Source organism: Primulina tabacum, chromosome 3, assembly GCF_025594145.1.
Source record: "Primulina tabacum isolate GXHZ01 chromosome 3, ASM2559414v2, whole genome shotgun sequence".
Taxonomy (NCBI): domain Eukaryota; kingdom Viridiplantae; phylum Streptophyta; class Magnoliopsida; order Lamiales; family Gesneriaceae; genus Primulina; species Primulina tabacum.
The window spans coordinates 29,992,801-30,003,220 of record NC_134552.1 but is presented as its reverse complement, the minus strand read 5'-3'; the positions used below and the strand labels follow the sequence as shown (position 1 = coordinate 30,003,220).

General features: G+C 32.6%; 1 protein-coding gene across 2 annotated transcripts; it reads right to left on the bottom strand.

Moving 5' to 3' along the window:
- Positions 1-2,922: 2,922 nt before the first annotated feature.
- Positions 2,923-9,095, bottom strand: LOC142541050 (protein PAF1 homolog). Of its 2 annotated transcripts, none has more exons than XM_075647590.1 (13): positions 8,642-9,095; positions 7,596-8,541; positions 6,109-6,177; positions 5,333-5,440; positions 5,069-5,252; positions 4,911-4,984; positions 4,710-4,829; positions 4,385-4,490; positions 3,861-3,947; positions 3,709-3,777; positions 3,558-3,629; positions 3,335-3,478; positions 2,923-3,257 (listed from the first exon to the last, which is right to left on the bottom strand). In XM_075647590.1, the coding sequence occupies exons 2-13, from the start codon at positions 8,519-8,521 to the stop codon at positions 3,126-3,128; spliced, it is 2,091 nt and encodes a 696-aa protein (XP_075503705.1). In that variant the 5' UTR covers positions 8,522-8,541; positions 8,642-9,095; the 3' UTR covers positions 2,923-3,125. The 2 variants fall into 2 exon arrangements, with proteins under 2 accessions (XP_075503705.1, XP_075503704.1); XM_075647589.1 differs by having other exon boundaries at positions 7,596-8,530.
- Between the last annotated feature and the right edge of the window lie 1,325 nt (positions 9,096-10,420).

Sequence of the window (10,420 nt, the reverse complement as noted above, 5' to 3'; positions counted from 1 at the left end):
GGAGATTAGAACCGACTGGTCGAATTTAGTATCCACAGTCGTCAAATTTTTAGAAGTTAGGTTTTCATCGTTTTTACATAAATCGGTGCATCTTCGCACCTGGCACGCCCACAAATTAAATATTGTGCAAACAACTAGCTTTTGATCAAGGGATACATAGTAGCATATAAGCATGTCTTCCATTGTCCCTACTGAAGCTCAATTTTTGTGAACTGTTTGGAAGTGAAAGTTAATTTCTGAAATAGATAAGAATGGAACATGTTACTCAGAAAGTCTTAAAATTATTAACATTACTGGCAGTAATTAGCAACTAGCAGCTGAACTTTATAAACTTGCATTTTAGGCTTCAAGTTTTTTTTTTTTTTTGTTCTTTAAATTTCCAATAGCTCTCTTTTAAGTATAAAAACATGTATATGAAAGGAAAATGTTAATATTGCCATTATAAATTTACATCATGTAAATAAATAGATAACGATTGATGGGTAGGATAAGATACTATTTGATTATTTATTCATGCTCTATTTAATGTTTGACTCATATTCTACAAAAGACTAGTGTCATTCACCATTATATATCCAAGTTTAGATTTATCATCTTTATATATATTATGCTTATCATCCTATTCACGAATGCCATAATAAGTAGTCATTTTATTTATTAGATTGAGTTTAATATATCGGTGTTGATTCATTACTGAAGGGCAAAATAAGCTATTTTTAGGGGAATTATTTTGTGTTAATTGTCTCTTTCAAGAACATATATGGTGCTCCCATTGATTGTAATCCAGATAGTATTTCAATCACCTTGAAATTAATGGTTTGTTTCAACTCCCGCGGAAGGCTTTATCTTAAAAGTCTGCGATCATAAAAAAATTTCACAAGTTTTCATCTGCTTCTCCCATCGTTTGTGCTAAGAATATATACGACTAATCCATAACTAATACTCTTTTTGGGTATATCAATATTATAAATTGACATAAATCCCTCCAATCATATATATTTATGAACGAACTCGAGTGATAGCTAAAAAAACAACAACTCATATGATAATATATAAATGCAAGGCTTAGATTGTTTTAAAAAAAAACAAACTAACTTGGATGAAAAGGTTCAAGAATCGAAACTCAATACAAAAATTGCACATATAGTCCAAAAACCAAGATCGTTGATTTTAGAAAGAACAGGCATATTGAGTGTCATTCCAGTTAAAAAGTGTAGTTCAATAAAGTTGAATAATCAAGGGGAAAAAAATGTTAACGTAATTTCGAAACCATTCATTTTGTATTCATAGAAAAAATCACAAAAGCGTGAGAGGCATAGACAAACAACCTACTGTCAATATCCCTCCATAGAAAACGAGCAGAAAATATTAATTAATTTTAACGATTTTTGTGGAGTTAAAAAGTTTACCTTCATTCTAAATTTTTATATATTCTATAAAAATTTAGTGATATTCAATTTAAACTTTTGTAAAGTTTTCAAAAATAAAGTCATGTGACATTCAAACTTGACTTTTAAACACTCTACAAAAGTTTAAAGATATTCAAAATGTCAATATACTTTTAATGGGTCCATGAAATTCTATTAAGTACATGAATTAAAGTCTAACATATAAATATAAATTATCAAAAAAAAAATTTTGATTCAACCTAAAGTTTTGAATGACCATTTAATTTGGAGTTATCTCAAACTCATTTACTCACTTTTATTTTTATTAAAAATAATATCAATATAGACATTAATTAATTCAATATTTCTTCTCCATATGTTTTTTCTTTGGAATTTTTAAAATATATTTTTTATTACTAATAGTTTAAAATTAAAATAATCAGCACCATTCATTTTATATATTATGTTTTGATAACAAAACTTTGAAAAAAATAAAATTATATTTATTAAAAAATTATTATATTACATAACAAAAATAATTATAATATTTATTAACTTATAAATTGAAAATAATAATTATTTTAATAGATAAATTTTAGTTTTTTTATTAATTATTATATAACATTTGGTGTTTGATTGTTTTATAAGATTTAAAATAATTTACATTTTAATTTTGAGTACAACTCAAAATTGTGAACAAAAATTTTATTCACTTGAATATATATATATATATTTATATATATAGATATAATATGTTTGACTGATTAAAATTTTAATTAATCTACATTTTTGTTGGATATTTTGTCCAAAACAAAATTGATATATATTTTCATATCAAATTTACCAAAAATGAATGAAATTATTTTAAGTTAGATTATTTATTAATATTGAAAATCATTGTTATGTATTTTTAAAAAATATTAATTAAATAAAAAAACACATTGAATTGACAGAAATAATTGAAACTTAATTACAATAAATTTATTATTTACTTATTTATCGTCAACGGTAAATTAAATCAAAAAGTTAAACTATTTATATTTATAAATAAAAATCTATTAAAAAAATAAAAATTATTTACGTTCAGCCGTTGGTTTAAAAAATTTACAATCATAAATGTTCAACCGTTAGTTTAAAAAAATTACAATCATAAATTACAAAATTCATAAATTTCTATAAAAACATTTACAAATATAAATAAAAATCTTATAGAATAAATCTATAAAATAATATGAAAATATTTAGAAATTTTTGGGATTTTATCAACTTCACGAAATCCGTTATTTAAAAAATGTCATTAAATCCCTGAAATGAATAGACTGATTTTATTTTTTTACTTTTTGGAGCAATATCTATGAACATCAACACTCCGACTCGAGTCAAATCCGGAACTTTCAAAGTCGTAACTAGACCCAGATTTGGCATTCGAGACGGATTCTGAGTTCTTCAAAGCGGAAATATAACTAATCATCACTATGGGAAACAGGACTATGATGCATGCGTCTGATGGTAAAATCGATATTGCGAAATATGCAACATAAAATATAGCTAAACATTTCAAAACGAAACCAGGTGCCATAGTTATATGATACTGTAGTTTTTCCCTATGATGATTCAGAAATACTGTAGTTTCATGGACAGACCAACCAAGTGCAGCAGCAGAAGAAAAATAAAACCATTATATTCAGATTTCTATCCCCTTCATGTTTTTGACAGTTACTAACAAGGGCAGGGCAACTACTCAGACAAGTCATCCTCAACTCCGCTAAAATGATCACCATCTGTGTCCTGCACGACCCTATGCAGACGACCAGCATTGCCCCTTTTGTTTCTCAAAGGTAAAGTACTGGCCCTTGAACCTACAATGTCCTGCCAATCACAAAAACAATAAGCCCAGAGTCGATAGCTTTCCCCCGGATATAAGATGGTAAAATAAATAAATGCACCCCTTCGTCTCTCAATTCCATGGCAGCAACAGTTGATCTCCTCCTTATGGTCACGGATTTTGGCACAGGAAAATGCTCCACCTCCTCGCTTGACTTTCCATCTTTCGCTCTCTTTTTCCTAAGAACAAGCTTAGTAGGAAGCGGCTAAATGCAGATCACGAGTTAGTACAAGGATAAGAATGAACTGCAGAAATCAAAGGCTTCGCCGGAAAACAAGACTCACCAAGTATTTGGCATCTGATTCCCCAAATACCACAAGATAAGTTGAGGGATCCTGGACATTTCCGCCTCGTACCTGCCAGGAATGAACAGGATATAAATGATAGGTAGCTTCAGAAAAGTGAATCAAAATAACTCTACATCACAAAACATACATCCCAGTGATACTCCCGGACCCATGAATATGAGATATCTTCTTCTTCATCGTACGCATCCTTCTCGAGCTGCAACAATAAACAAAGAAAATGCCAAATTAACTTTGGCAAAAATCACATCGAACTCGTCTTAACTTGACAAACTATTCTACCTCATCAATCGATGGGACCATATATGCCAAAAATTTATCGGATTTCCCTGCATCCTTGCTTGAAGCAACGTAACTTTTCATAATAGCCTGAAAAGTTGAGAAAAATAAACACCAATTCTTAAATTCTTCATTCGGAATATATATAGTTGAAACATAATATTTTCTCGAACATCTAAAACATCTAGATCTATTAGAAATATATAAAGTGGATGTTTGCTAAAAATATGCTGCACAATGCCATATATTAATCAAAGTAGAACAGGTCAAAGCTTTTGAGAAAAGCTAAAGATAGAACAGAAACGGTAAAAAAGCAATAGTAGCACAAAGCCTCGAAATGAGAGGAAGACTTGAGCTCCCAAATTCCTAAATTTATCCAATATACACATAGCAAATGCAACGATTAGGCGAACTCTATGATAGTAGTACAAGCAGAAGAAAGAATAGTAGTGAAGGGAGGGAGGGAAGCAACATTATTTAGCCTATGGCATGATGCATTCATTAAGTAAAAACTAATCATTACTCACTCTAGATTCATGCTCCTCACGAATTGCTGCACTTAATTTGCTGTAGATTTCTGATTCAGCTGTTGGAGCGCTATCGAAATTTGCAACCACAAACTGGTCATCATACCTGGAAAAATTACAACATCAACACATAAGTTTCTGGTTTACAAATAATGCTTTATGATTAGATGCAAAGAATAAACCAAGAATAAACCACAATAAATGAAATAAAAAAGAAGAAAAAAAGGAGAGCATTTTCCCCATACACAATTGACAAGCAACCAGCTACAAGATGTGTTTGATAGTTGAAAAACAAGATTAAATAAAAGGATAAAAAAAACTACACCTCTCAAAATATGGAAAAAGAGGAAGAACTTTTAATGGTTTTAGTTTGGGATTCACTGCATGAACAGGGGGAGTCTTGCACGCTTCAAATGAACCCACAATATCATGGATTTGCCTTTCCCTGAAACAAAGGCAAAATAAATCATCGAGATAAGAGCTACAAAAATTCTACAGATAAGAAGACATGAAAATAATCACTAACCGACTATTGAGATTCTCCAACAGGTTTCTCCCTCGAGATTCTCGCAATTCCTTTGCTTGTTTTTCAGACAGAGACTGCAAAAGCATAATCATTTATCCACACTTTCAAGTTTCAGCAGAGTCCACCGTACCCTTAGTGAGCAAAGAGTAAAATAGTACCTGCTTTGTTGATTCGATGCTGAGCGGAGATATATACTGAGTTTTGACCAACCAAGAAACACCTTTGTCAGTAGGCCTCTCTTTCTTTTTAAGGCCATCTAACTTAATTGGGGTTATAGGTTCATCATCACGCAACAATTCCTCATCCTCTGGATCAAGGGGTATTCTTGGACCTTTGGGAGGACTAATCAACAAAATGGATGAGAAAGTTAGATAATGTGTCATGGTAATGGAGAAACAGGATGAGAGGCAGAATAATTTTACTTGTATACGCTCAGATCAAGAAGGTCGAGCGGTATCCCAAGGTCTGGTTCAATGTGAAGCTGAGGCTTCCAATTTTTCTCTAAAGATGTAATCTGATATCTACAGTATCTGTAGGTTCAAACCATAAGCTATATGTAAAATTTTGTACAAGAGGAATGCAAGGACAGCCCCATTAGCTTTAACGCCTGATTAATTGCTTATGAGTGGAGGTGCATTCAATTAAGGAACATATACAAGGAATAGATACCCAAATAATTTTTTGTCTCCCATAAATATAATGCTTCAATACACACTAAATGGCAAACATATGACCTTCAAGGAACAGCTGGCCATCATTCATACAGGCCTACCATAGGCCAAGAAAATGAAAATTCAAACAGGGGACGTGTAATTATGATGTTTCTCTGTCTTCTGACACAAATTAGAAAGAGGCAGCAGACAAAAGGAATATAACAGACTTCAATATGAACATAAGATAGGGCAGCTGACAAATGAACATAAACATTGTTTTCTCTTCTCCCTACTGCCATTTAATTACACATGTTCAGATCAAACTTTAATCATCTATATGGCAGGGACAGTCCAACTCTGATCTGGATTTAAACTGAAAGGAGGAAAAAGTAATATCAATAGTTGTTCTTTCATTGAAGGCATGGTAGTGTGATGTCAACAGCTATGGTTGAACAACAAAACTAAATTTTCAACCATAGAAAATACTATCCATTTATATCGTGAACCGATGAAAAATGTGAATTATAGCAAACAAGATTCTATACCTATCTGGATCTCTTTTCAAAGGCAAAAGCTTTATCTTAGCTGATGGATCTGGCAGTTCATTATGAAACCTACAAATAGCACAAACTCAGAAGTGAATGTTCATCATAAAATGCGAAAAGGAAAAAAAACTACCTTTTAAATCTCAATTCTTGTCAATTATTCATTCATGGTAGGAAAAATGCCAGATCTAGGGTAACCACAGAATGGATTATTTTCCCCTTCGTGAAAAGCAGATACAACCCAAATTTCGAAATCAAAACCCTTTTAGTCCTTGTTCAACAATTTAAATTTATGCATCAATTTACAAGAAAACAATAACATCAAGAAGTGTGAATCAGTGATAAAAAAAATAAAATAACATACCTAGAATCAACAAAATCTGAAATCTTAGACTTCTTCCTCTCCGATGAAGAAGCCGTATGGCTTTTTGTTTATCAGACATGATAAGATCTATTATGAGTAAAAATTTAGGGGTTTTCATCTACACATTTTCTTATGTTGAGATATAGCATTTGGATAACCTAAAATAATACAAATTGACCGATTCATATCAAATAACTTAAATTTGTTCAGGACGAGGTGGTGGAAGAACGATGCTAGGTGTGGAGTACGGGCATTTCCAAAAAGAACATTGGGAAAAAGCAAGAGGACACGAGTAAATTGGGGTTCAAGGGACGACTGCAGTAGCATATATAGTGTGAGAAGGGCGAAACTGTATTTTAACCTGGCACAAAACAATCTCTTGAAATGATTGTAATACACGTACCTGGGTTAAAAGTCTGAGACAGAAATGGAATTATAGCGTATCACAAGACCTAGAACTACTACATAATTCCATTTAAAAAAATTCCAAATTTCAGGCAAATTAAAGACTTTGTAAGCCCGTATCGCAACTTAAATCAAATAACCCATTATCAGACTTCCAAATCCTATAAATAGATTGGCTAGTAAATTTCATTTGCCACTTGCTTTTAAACAGAAAGGTATGATAAATAATTCAGTCTCTAAAAATACTTGACCCATAATGTACTTGTGCTCTGGTGCACATTTAACACACAATTAATTAATGTATAACAAAATGTTCCATGCATTAGCCTGCCATGGATGTTTTATAAGATGTCACAAATCAATATAACGTATCTGGTTCCTTAAATGCGTAGATGGTATATCAATTAAATGTTCAACTACCAAATGGAGACTAAATGAAATGTACATGCATAAGTTAGATTATCAAAATCAAATATGCCATCAAGGCAAATCAATCCTCTCACCGTAGTAAATAATATGAGAAGATACAGATCACAGAAAAACTAATCGATCAAACTCCATAGCATGTCAATGTCTACAAAAGACAAGTAAAATATCAAATGTAGGGATTGGTATAAACATAATCTGCATTGATTTGTGCGCATAATTATCAACCCTAATTGCACCAATTAACTCGCTAAAGGACTTATTCACAAGAAAACCGGCCGAACATACTCACTTCATCTTGCAGAGAAACGTTGTTGGTTTCTTCAGTCGGTTTTCAATTCGGTCACCACTTAACAAGGGAGTGCTCCTCCTGTCGCCCATATGTGATCCACTGATTGACCCATGGCCCTTTCCCCCAGGGGCCAATATTTGGGTCTTCTGCAGCAATTTATTCTGAGTCTCCCTCATATGCTGCTTGTGTTTCTCCTCTTGCTTTTGCTTTTCATACTCCTTCCTTTTCCTCAACCTTCTTTCCTCCTCTGTCTCAACCCTACCTGAACCCTGAGGATCGCTCAATTTTTTTGCATTTGGTGGTACTGGGGGCTTGTGGTCTTGCTTAAATGGAGCCCCAGAATGCCCATGCCTATTCTCCCTGCTCGTTCCTGCAGGGGGAATGCCAGAAGGTAATGGAGGAGGCGATAAAGGCTGCGATGGAGGTGGAGGCGGAGGAGGAGAGGACGGAAGAGGTGGGGGAGGCGGTGGCTGCAAAAGCTGAGGTTGATTGAAATGAGAGTGCTGAGAAGATGGGGGGTAGTACATTGGAGGAGCTGGGGTAGGGTGTGGTGGCAATGGGGGCAGAGCAGGGTAAGAAGAAGATTCTGGCGGCGGTGGTGGTGGAGGTTGATATTGAAATGGCTGTTGTTGTGGTGGCGGTGGCATCTGGTTTCGGGAGGGAGGGTTAAAATGATGTTGTGTAGAAGAAGATCCATACCCTGAATGTTGGTAATTGGAGCTAGGGTTTGATAGAGAATAATTCTGACTGTAATTTGAACCCTCACTGCTGCTGTAAGGACCCCAATTCTGAGAGTACTGATTTCCACCAAGTAACGGCGGTGGAGCTGCTGAAGACTGCAGCGGGTTTTGATTTGGATGTGGAGGCGGCGGCGATGGAACAAATGCTGACTGGGACGGCGGATGGAAAGGCCTGTAAGAAGCCATACCCAACCTCTGCACACAATCTAGTCAGTACAAGGTACAACAGCACTGAATTTCAATTTATGATATGAACCCTAATTCACGTACAACAGCTCTTGGCCCCAAAAAAATGAATTCACTTACCCTTTTCAATCAGAATTGGAGGAATAACTGAAGAAAGGCCACCCTTGGAATAGAGAGCAGATTTAAATTGAAATTCGAGGCTGGCTCTGACGGCTTAAAAGCAACCCAACTGAAAGATCGAGAATATGAACAAGAGGGATGAATTTGAATCCCCAAAGAAGAGATTTTAATCTCAGAATTGGCTAAGATGATAAATGAATCTCGAATCCCCAATTCTGTATCAAAGAATACTAGCAGAGAAATACAAACAAAAAACCACTCAATCGAGGAGGTGAAATTCCCAGTTTAGTTTATCAGAATGAAAAATGCACACACAAAGATGCCATGAGTTTGCAGGGGTGTGTGTGTGTGTGTGTGTGTGTGTTATGTACGGAATTGAGAGGAATAGCTTGCAGGGAAAGATGGTATTTGTCGTAAACAGTGATTTTGTGACGGCAATGAAAGACGGCACTTTGACCTTGCAGATAAATACTTGGATATATATATCTATATATATATATATATAGACTGTAACGCACAATACATGGTTATTGTCATGAAATAAAATGCATGATAAAATAATGTAAAATGTGATGCCCATTTTGGATATTCTACTCAATTGTTCGAAATGATGACTAATTTTGTGGGATTCAATCTTGAGGACAATATCATCTGAATAGGATCAAAAGATTCAAATATTGTTTGGCCATATTGGGTCATAGCAAAATGATAGTTGGATCTCCCACTTTGGTAACATGAAATGAATGGCAAACTTGGTTTAGATGTAAATGTTTGAATTTGTCTTTTTTTTGCTTTTTTTTTATATCGTCAAATTTCAATTTTAGTCCGCTATTTTTTTTTTTCACTTTTAGTTTATTTTTCGATAGAGCTGACATGTCTGCAATGTCACATCAACTCTTTAGATAAAAAATAATAAAAAAATGAAAGATACAATATTAATATTGAAAATGAAAAAATAACATTATATCAATAAACAAACATATATAACTAAACTCTAGTTGTGATTATTTAAAATGATGTCATATATAACTAACATATATATCAATATTAAGTAGTTTGATTAGAGATCACGATGGTAAAAATACAGATTACTACTAACAATTATTAGAAAAATTGATATTTTAGTCTTGTAAATTAATTTATTACGTATGAAAACTAAGCTTTGACATGTATATAATCAAATTTAAAATAAACCAATATACATGAATAAAATATTTATCTACATAGACTCCCAACTTCCAAAGCATGACATGAATAATATCTTCAACTAGTTATCATGTTCACATATTACGTACGCGTCTACTCGATTTTTGTATAAATAATTATGTTGTAAAAATATTAAATATCAAATTTAGATTTTTACAAGTTTTCTAAAAAAATAAAAATCGAATTTAAATTTTTTATCACATTAAATCTGTAAAAAAATATGCTTTGAATTTTAAAATAAAAAAAATCATAAAAATTAAGAAAATGTGAAAATATAAAAGTTGAATAAAAAAAATTAAGTATCGTAAAAATTAAAAAGAAATATATAGCAAGGTGGGGCAACAAAAAAATAAATATATATATATATATATAAAAGATATTATCATTTCATTTAACCCGAAAAAGAATTTGTTACAACTGAATATCGAATTTAAAACCCAAAAATTTATATCAAATTTGAGATATTGATCTCAAATAAATTAAAAATAACACGCATGTTTTATGTTATTGGGCTTATAAAAAAGTATTAAAATTAAAATATAATATCACGTTGCATCACTCTCTACAATATAG

What these genes read in the sequence shown, in the direction of transcription:
- LOC142541050 (XM_075647590.1), bottom strand. Translation starts at nt 8,521, where the DNA reads ATGGCTTCTTACAGGCCTTTCCATCCGCCGTCCCAGTCAGCATTTGTT. An exon ending in CTTGATCTGAGCGTATACAA is followed by an intron (nt 5,253 to 5,332) that starts GTAAAATTATTC and finishes TTTGTTGATTAG; the next exon opens with TCCTCCCAAAGGTCCAAGAA. An exon ending in GCATCGAATCAACAAAGCAG is followed by an intron (nt 4,985 to 5,068) that starts GTACTATTTTAC and finishes ATGCTTTTGCAG; the next exon opens with TCTCTGTCTGAAAAACAAGC.